Source organism: Sus scrofa, chromosome 1, assembly GCF_000003025.6.
Source record: "Sus scrofa isolate TJ Tabasco breed Duroc chromosome 1, Sscrofa11.1, whole genome shotgun sequence".
Taxonomy (NCBI): Eukaryota; Metazoa; Chordata; class Mammalia; order Artiodactyla; family Suidae; genus Sus; species Sus scrofa.
The window spans coordinates 22882313-22903659 of NC_010443.5; the positions used below are offsets into that span (position 1 = coordinate 22882313).

The 21347-nt window shown below is 35.3% G+C and overlaps 1 protein-coding gene across 2 annotated transcripts in view; it reads right to left on the bottom strand.

Annotated features, from left to right (window-relative positions):
• Nucleotides 1–21347, bottom strand: part of VTA1 (vesicle trafficking 1) — a 61234-nt gene that overhangs the window by 19685 nt on the left and 20202 nt on the right. Inside the window, exons 2-5 of one of the 2 annotated variants that reach the window (XM_021087275.1) lie at nt 19261–19355; nt 16517–16644; nt 15787–15862; nt 9352–9460 (exon numbers count right to left, since the gene is read on the bottom strand). In XM_021087275.1, the coding sequence (XP_020942934.1) occupies nt 9352–9460; nt 15787–15862; nt 16517–16644; nt 19261–19355 (408 nt within the window). The remainder of the gene's footprint in view (nt 1–9351; nt 9461–15786; nt 15863–16516; nt 16645–19260; nt 19356–21347) is intronic. The other variant, XM_021087276.1, reaches the window with a different exon arrangement.

The following is a 21347-nucleotide window of genomic DNA, read 5'->3' on the forward strand; positions in this document are numbered from 1 at the left end:
TAGGGAAGATTCTAAGGGGCCCTGAGAAAGCAACAGCCTTAAAACTGAAGGAAAGGAAGGACTGCATTTGAATTCAGGCAAGCTAACTGTCTGTGAGAACAAGAATCAAGACTGTGCAGAGGAAGATAACTGAATGCAGAGGAGCTACAAGATGTTATCAATAATAAGAATTATTAGATATATGGGGGGGGGGAGGAGAATATAACCAGAATCAGGAGAAACAGAGCCTATATTAAGAGACTCCAACATGACCCAGATACTTAGCAGAAAGTATCTTTAAAGTAGGTACTATAAATAGGTTTAAGGTCCTAGAGAAAAACGTAGTCATAATTAATGAAAGAAGAAAAACTCACCAGAGAAAAGGAAACTATAAGAGGGAACAGAAAAAGATGGGCCTAAATAGGAAAAAAAAAAAAAGGTAAAAAATAGTAGGCTTAAATACAGTAATAATTACATGAAATATAAATGAATTAAACACTATTTTGAAGACTAATGTTGAAAGACTGAAGAAACGAAAGAAACAATGTGCTTTAAGAGTCAGATATGTTTAAAAGGATGAAAGCAGATACCATGTAAATATCAAGCAGGCAAAAGCTGAAGTGGCTAATTTCAGCAATAGATAAGTTTCAGGATGATAAAAAGGTTAGGTCATTTAAAAAAAAAAGGTGGATGTGCTTAATAAAATAAAAAAGTTTCTAGTTAAAAAAAAAAGCCTGAGAACTACTGAAATCCCCATAAATTATTAATTATAATTATTAATAGAGAACAAATTATTAATTAAAATATACCCTTATATATGATTCATATTCACAGAACACCACATCTAATAAATGCAGGATACATTCTTTTCAAATCCATATGCAACATTCACCAAGACAGATCATATTTTGGGCCATGAAACAAAGCTTAGTGAACTCTGAAATATTGAAATCTTGCAAAAAATGTTCTCGGACCAAAACAGAATTAAATTAGAAATTAATAATAAGACAGCTAGAAAAGCCCAAATGTTTTAAAATTAACATACTTCTAAATAATCCATTCACCAAAAAATAAATCACAAAGAGAATAAGAAATATATTGGACTGGAGTTCCCATCATGGTGCAGTGGAAACGAATTTGATCAGGAACCATGAGGTTGCGGGTTCAATCCCTGGCCTTCTTGCTTAGTGGGTTAAGGATCTGGTGTTGCTATGAGCTGTGGTGTAGGTTGCAGACGCTGCTCAGATCCAGCATTGCTGTAGCTGTGGTGCCGGCCAGCAGCTGTAGACCCCTAGCCTGGGAACCTCCATATGCCACAGGTGGGGCCCTAAAAAAAAAAAAAAGAAAAAGAAAAAGAAAAAAAGGGAAAAGAAATATATTGGACTGAATGATATCAAAATTTGTGGGACAATATTAAGTCAGTACCTAGAAGATAATCGACAGCTTTAAATACTTACATTAGAAGAAAAGTTTCAACTAAAAAAAAAAAAAAAGAAAAAAATCTACATTTTTCCCTTAGGAAGTTAAAACAAACAAGTTAAATTTGAAGTATAGAGAAGGAAAAAGAAAAAAGGATAAAGAGCAAATGTAAAGTAAACCAAAAAATAAAAAGGAACAAATTTTAGAAAAGCACTAATTGTTGAAATAATAAAAAATATTGAAAAATAAACCACACAAATTAGAAAAAAGAAGAGAAAATAGATACTACAAATATTAAGAATGAAAGAGGTTATATCAATACATATCCTACAGACATCAAAAGGATAATGAGGACAATAATGAATTATTAAGCCAATAAGTTGGAAAACCTAAGGGAAATGTCATTATTCTTTTAATGCCTTTTGGATCATTATCATCATCAAACTTAAGACACACATTACCAAAACTCATCTAAGAAGAAGATTATCTGAATAGGTCTATATCTATTAAATAAATTGAATTCATAGCTGAAAACATTCCTACAAAGAAAATGCATAGCCTCAAAAATAAAGTGGTGAATACTATCAAACATTTACGTAAGAAATAATACCAATCTTATGCAAACACTTTCAGAAAAGAGAGGAAGAAAAATCAGTGACAATTTGTTTTCTGAAGACAGTGTAACTCTGATTAGCAAAACTCACAAAGATTTGAACAAAGACACAAAAATCCTATATCACAATCAAATCTAGTCATGTAGGAAGATAATATACATCATGATCAAGTGAGGTTTACTAATGGTATAGGGTTTTAATATTTGAAAATCAATCAATAATAGCTCAAAATATAGGATATAGGAGGAAAAGAGTATAATTTCAATAGCTATGACAAAATTTAATATCAATATTTGACAAAAGTTCTCAGCATCCTAGGAAAACAAAGGAAATTTTTCAGTGTCAGAGCAAAAAACCAACATAAAGCAATGCATGTATTTATCACTGGTGGTGAAATAGACAAGAAAAAGAAAGAATAGGTATCATTAAAAGGAACGAAATAGCAGCATTTTCAGCAACATGTATGGACCTAGAAATTATCATGCTAAGTGAAGTTAGCCATACAATGAGACACCAACATCATACGCCTTCACTGACATGTGGAATCTGAAAAAAGGACAGAATGAACTTCTTTGCAGAACAGATACTAACTCAGACTTTGAAAAACTATGGTCTCCAAAGGAGACAGTTTGAGGGGTGGGGGGATGTGCTGGGGTTGTGGGATGGAAATCGTATAAAATTGGATTGTGATGATCATTGTACAACTATAAATGTAATAAATTCATTGAGTAATTAAAAAAAAAAGAAAGAATAGGCATGAAGATTGGAAAAGCAGCAACAAAACTTTCTCCTTGCCGGTCAGATGATTATATACATTAAAAACTCCCAAGGATTCCACAAAATCATCATCAGGCCTAATATGTAAATGTAGTAAACTTGAAAGATGTTAAGGTTATGTAAAAATCAATTCGTATCTCATATACTAAAAGCAAACAACTGGAAGACTAAATTAAAACAATTCTGCTTACAAGAGAATGAAAAGACAAAAACTACTTGGAAATAAATTTAACAGAAGAGGTACAAAATCTCTACTCTGAAAAATACAAAATATTGCTTACAGAAATTAACAAAAGCTAAAAAAATAGAAAGATATACTATGCTCATATTATAAAAGATTCAATTTTGTTAAGATATGAATTCTCCCTAAAGTGACCTTTATAATTCAATGTAATAGCGATTCTAATTCCAGTAGGTATGCAAAAAAATTTTTATTTTTCTTTTCATTTTGTATTTTTAGGGCTGCATTCGTGGCATGTGGAAATTCCCAAACTAGTAGTTGAATCAGAGCTGTTAGGTGTTAGTCTATGCCATAGCCACAGCAATGCCAGATACAAGCCGCATCTATAACCTACACCACAGCTCATGACAATACCAGATCCTTAACTCACTGAGCGAGGGCAGGGATCAAACCTGTGTCCTCATGGATACTAGCTGGGTTCGTTACAGCTGAGCCACAACAGGAACTCTGGCAATTTTTTTAAAAACAGAAACTGGAAAACCTAGACTAAAATTTATGTGAAAACTCAAAGGACATGAAATTTTTGAAAGAAAAGTGTTGGCGGACTTAAACCACTTCACTCCACGATTTCCTATAAAAAGGTGGAAGGCAATGTGGTACTGGTACAGGACTGAAAAACATATCAGTGTCATTGCAAAGAGTTCAGAAATAAAATCATACTTATATGGTTAATGACTTTTTGATAAAGAAACCAAAGACCTTCAAAAAAGAAAGGAAACAGTGTAACAAATGATATTGGAATAACAGGATATCCTTACGTATATTTTACCACAAAAATGGGTAAAAGATTTAAACAGATGCCTCACAAATAAAGATACATGAAAAGCCAATAAGCACACATAATAGAGCTCAGTATCATTTAATCATTGGGAAAATGCAACTTAAATCACAGTAAGGAACCCCTAAACACAGGGTTGGCTGTATTTAAACACATTACTGACAATACCAAGTGTCAGCAAGGACACTGGGCAACAGAAACTAATACATTGCTGATGAAAGTATAAATGGTTATACTAACTTTGGGTTAATTTCATTTCTCCCAGAGAAAATGATTTGGGAGTTTCTTAAAAATTAAAGAGCAATTCTGCTGTAGCTATTTACCCAGAACAAGGGAACGTATGCCATGTATTCACATGCAGCATGTGAAATATTTCTGAAAAATATATGTATTTCAATGTTAAGAAGCTTGGTTCACCAAAACCTCACAGTGGAAACAGCCATAATGTCCACTAGCAGATGAAATAATAAACAAACTGTGTTATCTATACAATGAAATACTACTCAGCGGTAAGAAAGAATGTACTACTGATACACAAGACATGGGTGAATCTCAGAGATACAACACTTTGAGAAAAATGCTGGGCATAAAAGAATATTGTATGACTCCAGTCATACAAAGCAAAACAGGCAAAACTAGTTGGTGGCTGAACAAACGACAAAATCATTTGGTTCTGAAGGTGGGAATGGACTGGAAAGGAGCACAAGGTAATTTCTGGGGGTAATGGAAATATCTATATTTAGAAGGATATACATCAAGTCACTGCGTCACACATGTAATTATGATACCAGACTTTTAAAAATTAACAGGGTGAAAAGCATACAGTGAACATATTCTTTATATTTAAAGGATTATTAGTATTCTTTACCTAACAATTTTCTACTAAGAAGCTCTATAAAAACGAAATGAAAATTATGAATAAAAATTACAAGCTCAATTTAAGCCAATTTTTGGAAATCCCCCAAATAAAAATTACATAGATTTAATTATCTATGGTACTATGGACGGCCTAAAACAACCGTTTCAGAACAAAAGAGATCATGGTAATCATCAAAATTTCACACTTCCTATTTTTGAGGGAAAAACATTAAAAACTTAAAGTTTAAGAGGTCACTGATACTGAAAGAGTATCTGAAAAACAAAACTGATCATTTATTAGGTATTTCAATATAGCTAGAATGATACCTCTGAAATACTACTGAAAAGTAAAATGATTATGTTTAAAACAACAAAAATATTTTTTATGGTATATTTAAGAACGTACACATAACCACATTTAAGAGGTTAAGTTTCTCTCAAATCAAATGTCTGAAAGTAATTTTAAGTATTACATGTAGTTTTACATTTACTACAAATATGTGTATATACCTTACAAGTAATAAGATAACAGAAGTGCCTCCACTTCAGTTTCCAATTTAATGTGATTACTGAATATGAACAAAGATTGGTCCTACTTTTGTCTTTTATTTCTTAAACGACTCATTTTCCCTGTGTGATCCAACATTTTATCTTGGCTTCATTTCTTGCTTTCAAACTGACAATTCCAAAAGTTCTACTTTTAGCCTAGATCTTTCTTCTGAAATCCAATATCTAATTGCCACTGGACTTCTTCAAGTAGTAGTCACATTAGCATCTCAATGACTTTTCCTTGACTTTTTCCACCAACCTGCTAATCTTTGATCAGCCATTTCTTTGAACTGAATCACCAAGCCTCTGATCACAAAAGCTGGAAATAGGGATCACTTTCTGTTTCCTCCCTCTTCTCTCACATTAAACTATCTCTAAGTCCTATTAATTACACTTCCTTAGATGTACTTCCTTCTCTTTATCTCCTTGGCCAATAGCTTACCCAGGTTTTCATTATTTTGATTTACATTACTAATAGCTCCCGCACGTCCTTAAAATCTGCAGCATTATCTTTCTCCAGTTCATTCTGAAAAACATTTCTTCTTTTTCTTTTCTTTCTTGCAGGGATTATAGTGGGGCCATTTCTCAATATTCCTCCCTGCCTTTGGGGATGTTCTCCTTTTTAGCTGTAGCATCCTTCCCTTTTTCTTTACCTGATCATTCAATTTATCTTTTAAGATTTATTTATTTATTTTATTTATTTAATCTTTTTGCCTTTTCTTTACCTGATCATTCAATTTATCTTTTAAGATTTATTTATTTATTTATTTATTTATTTATCTTTTTGCCTTTTCTAGAGTCGCTCCTGCGGCATGTGGAGGTTCCCAGGCTAGGGGTCTAATCGGAGCTGTGGCTGCTGGAGCCACAGCAACACCAGATCTGAGCCACGTCTGTGACCTACACCACAGCTCACGGCAACGCCGGATCGTTAACCCACTGAGCAGGGCCAGGGATCGAACCTGCAACCTCATGGTTCCTAGTCGGATTCGTTAACCACTGTGCCACGACGGGAACTCCTATCTTTTAAGATTTAGCTCAGGTATAAACTCTCACCAACATGTACTATATCTGCTTATTTACCTATAGCTCCCCATGAGAATGTAAGTTCTTATAGTACAGGGCTATGTCTTATCCATCTCTGATACCCAGTCAATGCTGACAAAATGACATTAAAAAGAAAAAAGTTTCTTAAAAAAATGAATTAAAAATATGTAAGACTTTAAAAATGCAAGCACAGGTTATACCTTGGGAGACAGGAGGTCACTACAAATTTGGGGCTCTATACCATGTCTATAGAAGTATAGAAGTGCTTCTCATAATGTTGGTACTATGTCCTCAAGGGGAACTAAATGAACAGTTACGTTGACTTGGTTGATTGGGACATTTTCTTGTGAGGCTCAATGGGGAAGACATATACAGATTAAGTCTTGTTATCTGGTTGAGGAAAATAACACATCTACTTAAACGCAGAATAAGAACATAGACGGTATTATTTTTTTTTTCTTTTTTTTTTTTACTTCTGGCTACACCTGCAGCATATGGAAGTTCCCCAGCCAGGGGTCATGTCACAGCCACTGTAGAAGCAATGCCGAGTAGTTATGTTATAGGCCACAGGGGAAGTCCAAGAACTTTAGAATTAGACAGATTTGGATCAAATCCTAGGTTCCATTAACTAGTTATTAGAGCTTGGATAGGGATCCCCAGCTACCATCATAAATTATGAGGACTAAATTAGAGATTATACATAAAATATTGAACACAGGGCCTAAAATCTAGCAAGTACTCTATAAATTATTTTTACCATATATTATGAAGATACTTCATTAAACATATATTTTATAAGAATTTATACATACAAACATAAAATAGCTCTGCAGAAATTTAGATGAAGGAAGATTATTACAGATTATTACAAGATTCAGATAGGTAAAGAAAGATAACATTTTAGGAGGGAGAAATGGCTTTAACTAAATAAAGAGACAGAGATACTTTCTGGCTGCTAACATCTATGGATATAATAAAGGGTTTATATAGGTGTTATGAACTGAACTGTCCCTCAAAATTCTTAAGATGGTGCCCTAACCCCTCAGTGTGACTGTATTTGGAGACAGGTCTTTAGAGATAACTAAAGGTTAAATGAGGTCATAAGAGTGAAGCCCCAATCCGAAAGGACAGTGACCTTATAAGAAGCGGAAGAGATCTCTCCTGCCCTGCCCCCCAACACTCTACCATGTGCAAAAAGAGAGGAGGTGGTTCTCTGAAAGCCAAGAACTGGGTCCTCATCAGAAACAGACTCTGCTGGACCTTGGTTTTGGACTTTCCAACCTCTAGAATTGTGAGAAAATAAAGAGCCTTTTCTGTAAGCCAGCTAGTCTACCATATTTTGCTATGGCAGCCCAAGCGGACTAAGATAAAAGGAGACAGGAATAGGAAATAAAGCTGGTAAAGTAGGTCAGTGCCAGATCTTGGAGAATCTTGCCTGGTAGGCTAAGGATCTTAGATCTTTCTTTGTGGGCAACTGGAAGTGACTAATGGTTTTGTAAACACTAGGACTGACATAAAATACTCCTGACTGTGGTTAGCATTAAACCATGGAGGGAAGTATGTAAAACATTTCAAAATATTGAGTGAAAAAGAAAGAAATAAAGTTAAGGCAATATACTTACAAAAATCCAATTTCACTATTATGACATAAATAACCCCAAAATAACCATATCTTAGAACAGTCCATGTTGAACATTTAATAACAACTTAATATTACATCATGCTTCTGTAGTGTTAGTAAACAGAATACAGGACTCAGAGTAAGAATTCAATTTCTGGTCCTCGTTCTTTGTGGTTCTATGACAGGCTGGCCAAGGCCAAGACCCAGGCGGAAGCTCAATTTCCTCTTTTGTAAAACAGGAATAATATCAACTGTCTCTTAGGGATTTCTGAGGGTATGAAGTATATGAAAATGATTGCTAGCCTTAAAGCACTGTATGATGCAAGGTATTTATTATTTAAAATGACTGTTAAGAAGCATTTTGTGTGAAAATGTGCTACTAAAAGATTAAACAAGGCCATATCTTAAAGTGTGCTTCCTGAATAAATAGCAAAAAACTCACTTGAAATGCTGCATCAAAGTTTGCATTTCTAGGAGTTCCCGTCGTGGCGCAGTGGTTAACGAATCCGACTAGGAACCATGAGGTCGCGGGTTCGGTCCCTGCCCTTGCTCAGTGGGTTAACAATCCGGCGTTGCCATGAGCTGTGGTGTAGGTTGCAGACGCGGCTCAGATGCTGCGTTGCTGTGGCTCTGGCGTAGGCCGGTGGCTACAGCTCCGATTCAACCCCGAACCTGGGAACCTCCATATGCCGCGGAAGCGGCCCAAGAGATAGCAACAACAACAACAACAACAACAACAAAAGACAAAAAAAAAAAAAAAAAAAAAGTTTGCATTTCTAGGGGATGAGCTGCAAAATAGTTTACACATAGTATTTATATGTAAAACTGCAGTGTTTGTTTGCTTTTTTTTACTGAGTGGCATTATAAATTCTAAATAGTCCTCTTAGTGAATGAATAAACAAACCAACCAGATGCAGAACAATGTGTATATTACCAATACTGTGAAAAAGTGGGGGTATATATTCCTATTTACTAGTAATTTATAAAAAATAATCTCTGTAAAGATATACAAAAAGCTAAAAACATTATTTACTTGTTTAGGTTTTGGTGAAATCTGGGAAGATGAAGGGGGTCGTGGAAATGAGAAACTCACTTCTTATTTTTTATATACTCTATAAATTCTGAACTGTGTGAATGTATTGCCTGCCCCGCTCCTCAAAAAATCCATCTCAGGTATATAAGAAATAAATTCAATGTTATTTGTGGTCTGAAATACTTTATAGATTATAGAAGGACTGCCTGTCCCATGTAGGGGTAACATCTGATTAGAGGAAGGAGACAGCCAAGCTATTTTGTTGACATAGAGAAGTGTTAGAGCAGTTTTTCACTTGTCCCTAAGTTTACATTTTTACACCTGACTTTGGACCGGATGAGGGAAACAAAATTGTATCAGTCCTTCCCAAAACTCTGAATAATAATATACTAAACAATTATAATTTTACTAAATCATTTCACTTAGATAAATACATACCATTATCTTCTTCAATGCCCACAGGACCTGCTTGAGGAGTCTCTCCATTCTTTAAACAATTATGAATATATGTTGCCTTCCACCTTGCATACTTTCTGTGTTTCACATTCTAAAAGAAATATTTTTATAACAACATCAAACTGCAGTAAAGAAGGCAAATCAAAATATACACTATGATGACTTATATCATATTTCTGAGATAAAACCTATTTCTCCATGGTACAGCTCTGAAATAGTCTAGCAATCTCCCCACCTTATCTCTGGATTCTACCATTGCCCGGGGCTTGACAGACTTTATGAAAAGCCATTCTTCAAAACATATAACTAGTTCTCTTTTACAGTTCTGCGTTTCAGAAAAAGTCTGCAATGGAACTATGGGAATGTCTTTACAACAAAACTTGCAACTCTTATGCATAGGAGAGAAATAAGGCTAAATGGAATTCTAAAATTAAATATAAAAGAAAACAACAATAGATTGAACTATTTTCACTAAAAAGGAAAAACCTGATCTGTACATATCTATGAAAACAAACAAAAACCTAAGGTGCTATAATGGTTAAAGCAAACACACGAATACTAGACTGACAACTAGGCAAGCTTGACCTTTTAACTTACAGTATGCTATTTACCAGCTCTAATCTCAGTTACCTTCATTCTAAAAAGGGGGAAATAATACGTCATTGGGTTGCTTTAAAGAGAACTGGAAAATCAGTGAAAAATCTGATAGTTGCCTCTTCCTTCCTGACATAAAATTTATACTACATGCTATAAAATAACAATTTGCTTTAAAACATACAAGAGTAAAATCTGTTACAATTTTGGACAGGCTAGTGATTTGCAGTTTATATTTTCACTTGACCTTTACTTATGGACCAGTGGCACTGGTATCACCTGGGAGCTTATTAGAAAGGCAGACCCTTCAAGGCCATCCCAGACCTACTAAACCAGAATCTGCACTACTATCAAGATCCCCAGGTGATTTGCATGCATATTTGAGTTGGAGAGAACATATATTTTATTATGTACATTAAAAACAATTGTAATTTGCCTTTTATAAAGATCCACTAAGTCATCAATAACTACAAATACGGCATATAGTCCGGATACTTAGCTGAAGTGTTTTGCAGTTTAAGAGTCTCTATATACTACTACAGATAAGTAGTACATAGAAACCTAAAAAATGTAACCCCCTAAATTAATGAATTTGTATATTTAATTTTTCTCATCAAACAAGTCTCTCATATATTCCATTTTTTTAAAAGTTCTATACATTGCTTTTCATTTTTGCTCAGGTACAACTATATTTCTTCATCTTATACATGTGGGGACAGGCTTATATAAACAAATAACTTGCCCAAAGTCACACAGTTATGATGTGGCATACGAAATTTTGAAACCAATGCCTGCAGTATTCTTAACCACATTATATACTAACACTGCATGCAAAAATACTCCATTCATTTACAACTAATTGAATATCAGGTATAAGACACAGTTCTTGGCAATTATTACACCTAAGTGAATACGAGATACATGAAATTCCTACTCTAGGAAGAAATACTACACTCATATCTTTATTATTATAATTACTAAAAATGAGACCTTCGGTGTGCAGTGAGAGCATGAAAACCTAAGGTATGGTGTAGGTAGAGAACACATGATTTTGTGACTGGATACATTTCTCTTGATCTACCATGGTTTTCTAGGCTAGCAATAAGATGTTGCTTAATTCTGAACCTTCCATTGCAAACAGATACCTTAAACAGACTACCTTCTTTGCAGCTAATTATTCATGTACATGATCGTTCCAGATATGCTGCAGCCCTGTTTTTCAAGCCGGGAGAGTCCCAGACTGGGATACATCAGGATTCTCTGGGATATATAAGGATCTAGATCAGTGTCAATCAAAATTTGGTCTCAGAACCAATGCTGGCCTGTAAAATGTTTACCAGTTTCGTAACAAGATAGTATAGGAACTGAGAACATTTAGGAAGCTTACAGAAAAACAGGCTTATATTTTATGTGTCTTTTTAAAGTTTCATTTTTCTAGTTAATTATTACTTCTATTTTTACAAAATAATCAGTGTGCAACAGAATGGAAATTAAGTAGAAAAAAAATGCTGGACCTTTATTACAGAGAGTTTGCAAATACTGTCCTGGCCATATGGCCATAGCATCTGAGGACAAGGAACTTATATTTTTTTGACTCTGTTTCCTCACTGTAATTCAGGGATGTGAAAGTGAAACAAGATTTAATCTAAAGTGTCCAAGCACAGTTTCAGGCAAGTGGTAGGAGTGGAGCCCTTTCACTGTATGCTGTCACCACACCATTTCTCATCATACTCAGTTATTCTGCTTCACTTTCCAAGCTGGAACACAAACCCTGTAAGGGCAGGAAAACATACCATATTCATTTGATTTCCCCTAAATTGGCAGAAACTCAACAGATTAGAATAGTATTATTATCTTTCACCTGTAACTTTCTTATTTTTCCTAAGTTAGAAGTATTAAACCTAAAATAAGACTATGAAGGAATGAAAAAAGGCAAAAATGGGATCTGTTCCTCAAATATTGGTAGAAGTTAATGAAAACTAAAATACAATAAAAGGCAGCCTATCATAATGTTGCAAGATGTTACAGTGGGAAATTAACATACATTTGGAACACTGTTTGCTTTAAAATACAAAATTAAAAATATTAATATATACTCTAGTGACCTGACACCTAAAACTGGGACACTTTTTTTTTTTTTTTTTTTTTTTTTTTTTGTAAAGGGCTGCACCTGTGGCATATGGAGGTTCCCAGGACTGAGGCTGAATCGGGGCTATACACCACAACCACAGCAGCTTGGGATCCGAGCCAAGTCTACAACCTACACCACAGCTCATAGCAATGCTGGATCCTTAACCCATTGAGGGAGGCCAGGGATTGAACCCACATCCTCATGGATCCTAGTTGGGCTTGTTAACTGCTGAGCCACTGAGGGAACTCCTAGGACACTGATTCTGAGACAGCTATAAGAATGGCAGAAGTTAATGTGACAACAAATTTAATCAAATTCTGAGATGGAATCACATAAAGCAGGGTTAAAAGAGTCAAGTACATATAACTGAACTGAGTTCAGAAACAGAATAGTGACATATAAAATATTAAAGAAAATATAAACCTTATTTTTGCAGAACTATGAATATGGCATAAAATTAAAAAGGGAAAATGTTAGGAAAGAGATCAAGAAAAATGAGAAAAAACTTTGGTTGGGTGATGAGAAAGGAAATAAGAGTGTGGACATTTTTGGAACATGTCCCTTTTACTCTTATGCTACATACAGTCCCTAGTATCCTGAGTATCTAAACAAATCTCCTCCAGCCCCTCTGAAGCCTTCTCATCTGCCCTATTTAGAGTCCTTACCTTAGCTACTATGTTCGAATAACTAAGGAAGCTGTTCTTTGTTAGTGACACCTAAATATAAACCCAGATTTTTTTCTTCCGAAATGCAGATGAATTCCATATTAATTATGTGTGTAGGTATTTATGTGTCTCTTAAGTAAAACAAAAATGAAAACAAAAGTTACCTAACTCACTTAAGACTTTTGGACATCTTGTTCTTTCCCTCTATTTATTGCTTTACCTATTATCTGGGTTCCCCACTATTGGCAGTTATAACCCCAAAGAACTGTGTGCCTGCTTCTGAGATATGTGGGCAAAAGCAGCTCCCCTAAGTAAGAAGTAGGAGGGGGAGGAAGTATATCATGGCTTTCTCTTCTCATAGCTTAATATTTCTATCCACTTCTCTGTTTTATTCACTTCCTCTTCTTGCCTTTCAAATTAGGTGGTGACCAGGATGTTTACCTGATCGTCTTGTCTCTCTTTCAAAACTATCCTCTTACCTGATGGTTCGTCTAATTTCCTAACTTGAACTTCCACTTCTGTTTTGCACATTTCTTGTCTTTTGATTTCCAGGAGTCTAGTAGTGATTTATTTTTGGATGCTATACCACCACCTCAAATTTTTTTTTTTAGCCACACCTATGACATGCAGAAGTTCCTGGGCCAGAGCTCAAACCTGTGCCACAGCAGCAACCTGAGCCGCTGCAGTGGATACTTAATCTGCTATGCCACAAGGGAACTCCTCACATTTTAAAATGTAAATTTTATTATCTAAGTATTATTTTTCCTTGGTCAAAAAACTCACTTTGTACAAAGTTTCATGGTAATTATTAACTAGTTCTTTTGCCAAATGACTGGTAGTTTTCTTCCTTACCCCAGTTCAGTCTACAGATTCTTTTTTTTTTTTTTATTTATTTTTTGTCTTTTGTCTTTTTTGTTGTTGTTGTTGTTGTTGTTGCTATTTCTTGGGCCGCTCCCGCGGCATATGGAGGTTCCCAGGCTAGGGGCTGAATCGGAGCTGTAGCCACCGGCCTACGCCAGAGCCACAGCAACGCGGGATCCGAGCCGCGTCTGCAACCTACACCACAGCTCATGGCAACGCCGGATCGTTAACCCACTGAGCAAGGGCAGGGATCGAACCCGCAACCTCATGGTTCCTAGTCGGATTCGTTAACCACTGCGCCACGACGGGAACTCCAGTCTACAGATTCTTACTATATGAAGCACCCGAAAGCATAGCTCTTTATTCAAAACTACCTCCCCCCTGCCCTGATAGAAGATGCCAGGCCTTTTATTATCTGTCTGATCCGGCTTATGACTTATTTTTCTAGTTTAGTCTCATTATTCTCCTTCACCCATCTGGTAGTCTCCAAAACCCTACTGACCTATCTACAGCTTTCCATAATGTCTTATTTATTTATTTTTAAGGGCTGCATCTGGGGCATATGGAAATTCCTGGGCTAGGGGTTGAATTGGAACTGAAGCTGCAGGCCTACACCACAGCCACAGCAAGGCAGGATCTGAGCTGCTTCTGTGAACTATGCTGCAGCTTGTGACAACACTGGGTCCTTAACACACTGAGTGAGGCCAAAGATCGAACCCACATCAAGGATGCAAATTGGGTTCTTAACTTGCTGAGCCACAAGAGCAACTCCCCATAACGTCATTTTTAAATCACCTCTGTGTTGTCTGTATGCTCTACCTAGTATAGAGTCCCATACTATGTAAAAAGGGGAAAAAAATTCATATCAGTATTAACAGGAGATGGGAGTAGAAAATGGGCTATACAGAGTGGATCATTAGGGCCTCCAAAATACAAAAAAGTGAGAAGCATTTCTGGTTTTCACACTCCAGGTTTCAGTTTTCTCTTATACGACTCTATCTCAGGAAACCTAACAGCAGTGGCTATCAATGGGCATTGTCCCACACCCTATAAGGTGTTTGGAAATATCTGCTGGTGGATCTGTGATCTGACTGACTAGGGAGTGCTGTGGGGGCAGAGCACTGTGCTGTGGGATGCTGGACATTTTGAAGTAAAAGGGACAGTCACACACAATAATTGGCACAATTTTGAAATGTCCTATACATCTGCCAACTCAAAAACCAAGCTTACGATCATTGAGCCTAGAGCTTAACTTCATTTGACATATAAAGAATTTTTTTTCACAGTTTCGATATATTGTTTTACAAAAATGCAAAATATCTCACAGATAGACGGTACTTCGTTTTGTTTGGAACTTTACCATGAGTTGCTCACCATTTTGAAAAAAAAAGATTTCATAGAAGGCAATGCTCTTCATAGGTTACTAATCACTAATATGACATGCCCCTATGGGTCTCATATGTAGCCCTCTCTCTTTCCTTCTTTCTTTCTCTTTCTAGATTAACATCTTCCCTCCCAAAAAACAAATTTGCTATGCCAATAGCAGAGCAAAGTGAAAGCATGTAGAAGGCATAGCAAAGCCTGCTACCTTGAAAACAACACAACTCATGGCAATAAGTTTGTCACTTAGCTTTCATTTGCTCAGATATAAAATGAACATATGCTCTACTTAAAGTGGCTATGAGAAATGACCTGGTAAAAATGGATAGGAAATATCTTACAAAATATCAAGTTCTATATGCAGTTTAAATAGAAACAAATCTTTAACAATACTATTCCTGACTAGAAATGAAATAGGAAAAAAACAGTCCTAAAAAGTCTCTGCCTCCAAATAACAATAAAGAAATTTAACAGCAGCCAGGATTAATAATAAAATCAGACTCTGAATCTAGGCTGACCAACATAGCAGCCACACACTTGCTAAAGTGTAAAATATACGCTGGATTTAAAGAACTTACTACAAAAAAATAACATTTTTATGTCATTATTTTAATCTTTTTTTTTTTTAACTTTTTAAAACGTGCCTAGTAGAAAATTTTAAATTATATTTTTCTTATACTATAATTCTGATGGACATGCTGCTCAAAATAAACAATGTAATAACAACTATAAAAAGCAACAATAATGATCTTCAGAACAATAAGACAATAAAGAATGTACACTCACTTCATCAGTGAGTTCTCCAAACACTGTTATGACATCTATTAAAAGACTTGCAGTATAGAAGGACTTGATCATGTTTCTGGAAGAGAAAAGAGTTCATTGAGTTTAAATGAAAAATATTAAGAGGCAGAATTAGTCTTTTAGCTATAAGAAAACCTCCAATGTTTATAAAAGTACTCTGAAATTAATGTTTTAAATAAAATCAGATTTCGACAACACAATGGAACTCCTTTTGTAACCTGTTATTAGGAGGAAGTGACAACACATACTACTGGTAAATATGCCACAGCAAGGTTTCACAGTAGGCCTTTGATTTTAGAAAATGTAATGACAATACTATCTGAATACCTATCAAGCCATGTGTATTTCCTTGTATTTAAGTTTTATTATAATAATGACAAATCATTTCAATTAGTGGGGGGGTGGGAATTTTTAAAATGAGTACCATTGAACCAAGCTTTTTGGCTAAAATCAACTCAGATTTTATTAAATGTCAAAAAATGGCCAGTTAGGGTATATTTACTGAGAAAATGAGTCTGCCCTGGGTATTCTTCTTTCAGCCATTTTCTCTAAAACGACAGGATCACTCTTGTAACCTAAAATCATTCTGAGTCTACAGGTAATTAAGAAAAATCTATATCATTAATCAGGAAGCATAAAAGTGAACAAGAGAAAACTAGATACTTCTATTTGGTAACTAAACATCATTTTTATTTTATCTTTCTTTACTTACTTATGAAATCGCCCAGCCCGATCTTCATTATCTGCATATAAAAACATTTTCAAAGCATAATTCTCCAAGTGGGCAGAACCAACTATTTCTTGAGTAACAGCTTCATTGTCACCCAACTGTTTCTTAAGCTAAAATAAAATGAGATATAGAACTCATGATTCTGAACTTACAGAAGTCTATGCTTAAATACAAATAATCCTAATCATCAAAGCCAATGATTAGAAAATTTTGAAGAAACTCATGATAACCTAAAGTATAATTTAGCTGTAAATATCAAAATAATGAAGAATAAAAAAGATAAACATCCAACTATGACATAAATATTTCAAACTGGTGTATTATCCAATGTAATAATGGAATTATTGGGAGTTCCCGTCGTGGCGCATTGGAAACGAATCCGACTAGGAACCTTGAGGTTGAGGGTTTGATCCCTGGCCTCACTCAGTGGGTTAAGAATTCAGCATTGCCATGAACTGTGGTATGGGTCACAAACGTGGCTCGGATCCTGAGTTGCTGTGGTATGGCAGAGGCCAGTGGCAACAGCTCCAATGGGAGCCCTAGCCTGGGAACCTGCGTATGCCGCGGGTGCAGCCCTGAGAGGATAAAGGACAAAAAAAAAAAACAAACCAAAAACCAAACAAAAAAAAAAAACGGAATGAAATTCTTTCTTAACCATATGTAATTTAAAATTTTAATTTATTCCTATTTCAAGTTCTTCTATCAAATACAGAAAAATAGAGTAAGAAGGAACACTACATCCTAAAACAGTACCTCTCAGAGCACACTATGCAAAAAAAAAAAAAAAAAGATACCTAATTCTAAGTAAGGTATAAGATGAAAAACTTAGAATAGGACTATGGATGTTTTAAAAACATAGACAAATGTGTAGCTCAAATCAACACAATTTACAACTATGAAAATTTCCAGTTAGTACATCCCTTTCCTACACATACAATAATTTAAAGTATTTTAAAAACACACTAAATTCCTACATTTTATTCAGACTATCACAATGTAATAAAAGGACTTTTTGGAATATTAGATCTGAGCACCACACTACTGTTTAAAAATTGCTTTTCTTGGAATTCCTGTTGTGGTGCAGAGGAAATGAATCTGACTGGGAACCATGAGGTTGTGGGTTCGATCCCTGGCCTCACTCAGTGGGTTAAGGATCCAGTGTTGCCATGGGCTCTGGTGTAGGTTGCAGACGCAGCTCGGATCTGGCATTGCTGTGGCTCCGGTATAGGCTGGCAGCAACAGCTCCCATTAGACCCCTAGCCTGGGAGCCTCCATATTCCACAGGTACGGCCCTAAAAGGACAAAAGACCAAAAAAATAAAAAATAAATAAATAAAAATTGATTTTCTCAAAGAATGTTATAAAGTAAAAAATTAAATTTAGAAAAAGTCACAGGATTTTTCATAAAATCAGCAAACTAAATAATCTCATAATTAAGGCCCAGAAGAGACTGGATATTGGAATTTAAGACATTTTGGCCTGCTTATCTTGAACAAAAACAGAAAATAAATCCCACAAATAACACAAGTTTATTGTAACCACACTGTGAAATAATTTAATTGTAGAGGCAATTTATTTTTTTTTTTTTTTTTTTTTTTTTTTTTTTTTTTTTGTCTTTTTGCCATTTCTTGGGCCGCTCCTGCGGCATATGGAGGTTCCCGGGCTAGAGGTCGAATCGGAGCTGTAGCTGCCAGCCTACGCCAGAGCCACAGCAACGCAGGATCCGAGCCGCGTCTGTGACCTACACCACAGCTCACGGCAACGCCGGAACCTTGACCCACTGAGCAAGGGCAGGGATCGAACCCGCAGCCTCATGGTTCCTAGTCGGATTCGTTAACCACTGCGCCACGACGGGAACTCCGTGTAGAGGCAATTTAATTCTAGAAAAATTTAGTGGGAATATGTCATTCCATCTCATCTTCAATATAAAATATCTGGCAGCAAAAACACAATATACTTGAAGCTTTCCAACTGTAAATATAAAACACTACAGCACAAGCAGATATGTTCTCACCATGGAATAAACTTCCTTGTTATTTCATATAGATAATAATAAATTCCTAGTAAGTTCCCTTATAAGTATAATTTTACATTTTGCTTATTATCAAGAACTAATTGAGTTCTGTCTTATCCACAAGCTATTATTACTTTAGCTATTATTGTTATGCTATAAAATTAACGAAGATATATTCTGAATAAAATGTCTGTTAGAAATGGTATTTTACACATGTTTTGCTACATGTCAGAAACATTCTTCTCACCTCCTAATGCCATCCTCCAAGAGAAGAGCACTTAGGTTTTTCCTGCATCTATGGAAGCAGTGTTAGAAGTAGAAGAGACAACAGGCAACTTCCTCCATCATCTCTTTCGCTAAATAAATAGCCCATTTCATTATTATAAGAGCTATTTAAGAATCCCCAAATCAGTTATTTCTGTGATTTTGCGATGGAAGGTTAGAAAGGGTTCTCCCTTATGAAAGGATGACTCAAAGGTCATCTATAATAATCTGGAACAAGACATAATGAATATGCAAGATACTAAAATTGACTTTACACCTACAACTCCCTAAGTAGCATGATGTAAATTAAAAAAGAAATTGTGTCTAATTTCTCCTTAGCTATAATGACACTGCTGATTGCTGCCAAAAAGAACTGACAACATGCACACAAATGAAATAAAAATATTTTAAACACTAATCAGCAAATAAATTTTCAGTGTTCAACTTACAGCTTCTAACTGATCCATCAGCTTTGATAAAAATTTACGACATTCAGGAGTTTTACTATCAATCTTCATTCCAGTTTGCATTGCATATAAACGACCTATGAAGAAAAATATGATGATCTGAACAATTTCATGACTGATTGTTTAAAATATGTTTTGTCTAAGAAATAACTTAAATTTTAAGTGAATTTAGAAACAAAAGTCTAATTTACTATGAATCCTTTTCACAAATATAAAGAACACAAAAAATACCACCCTAAGAATGTAAGATTCATGATGATAACAAATTTTTATGAAGTTAGGCCTTCTCTTTTGGCATTATATTTAAGAAATAAAAAGACCAGGTCCTAAGCTATCAAAGGTACCTGCAGTTTACAAGGTCTAAGTGAGGGCATTCAGAAAAAGTTACATGTATAGGAGCACCTGCCAAGGGCCAGATAAGTGATACAGATAAAATATACGATATGGGCTGGGATAGTGGGAAATGACATTTGAGCTGAGGCATAATTGTTTTGGTCATTTTTATGTATACACATAAAATTAAATATACCTTCTTTTAAAAATAATAAAAATATCAGACATAAGGCTAAAGCCAAAAAAACTCTCTGATACCACAATCCTAAATAGCTTTCCCAGTGATCAGAACTGTGCAGTTTGGTGGTAATTGTTGCTACCACTGGTGCTTACACACACTTACATGTACCTCTTCTATTCAACAGTCTGCTTCCATTCAGCAGTGCTCCACAGTAAGGACACACTGTCTTAACTAAAGCATAGTTGGGTAGTTCTCAGATTTTCATCATTACAACCACATTGTGTTACCTAGTAAATACATCTTGTGTATATATTCAGGAGTTCCCTCAGGGAAATATTAAGTGGAATTGCTGGATCATAGTATGTGTACCTTTTACTCTTAAACTGTCCTCCAAAACAGACAACTGCTATGCAATTAAATCTACAATACATGCAAGTACCCATTTCTCCCAAACTCACAAAAACTGATATTAAGTTAAAAAAAATGATATTAAAACTTACCAATCTCAGGATTGCGTTAGCTGTCTGATTTTGCATTTTCTCTACTCAAAATGTATTAAATATTTACTAGATAGCTTTTTATCTTCCTTTATGAAGTAGGAATAGTTAAATAAAAGAAAAAAATCTTGTGTCAATTTTCTGTTGGGTTGTTTCCTTGCTAACACATTGTCTTGTGGAAGTTCTTTATACAATATGAAGGCAGAATAGCATGTTTTGGCCCCGAAAGGAATCTTGTGAACACCATCCCCCTTCCCTGCTTTATTTTCCCCTCAGCAGGTAATCATCTCCCATTTATTTATTCTGTTTCTACCACATCTCCAGCTTAAACTCCATGGTAATGGTGATTTTAGTCCATTTTGTTTGCTGATGTATCTCTGGCATCTGAGATAGTGCTTGGCTTTTGATAAACATTTTCTGAATAGATAAGTACATGAATGAAAGAATAGCTCATTCTGCCTCAGTGATTTAAATGCCATTTTTATCATTCATTACCATATATTAAGACTTCATAGGATAAAAGGGCCTAATTCTGTTTATTGTCTATCTTGCTTTGTTATTTGTTAGTCTACTGGTCTATCACTGCTTCATTTACTACAGCTTTAGCACAGGGCTTGGTCTATCAGGTCCTCTCAGGATTTTTACTTCAGTTATGTCACCCAACCATATCTTCCTTAAAAATGTATTAATATACAAATTATACATAGATATGTATTCTGCATTTTTTTTTTTTTTTTTAGAACTGCACTCGTGGCATATGGAGGTTCCCAGGCTAGGGACTGAATCGGAGCTATAGCTATGGGTCTTTGCCACAGCCACAGCAACGCAGGATCCAAGCAGCTCAGGGCAACACTGCATCCTTAACACACTGAGTAAGGCCAGGGATTGAAACCACGTCCTCATGGATAGTAGTCAGGTTTGTTACAGCTGAGCCACAACAGGAACTCTTGCATATGTTTTTAATGTCAATAGCTTTATATGAAGGAGCTTTCTTTAGAAGGCTTAGGTGTTTAGGGCTATCTCTGTTACAGAGCTTAAAGTTTATTAATGCAATTTAT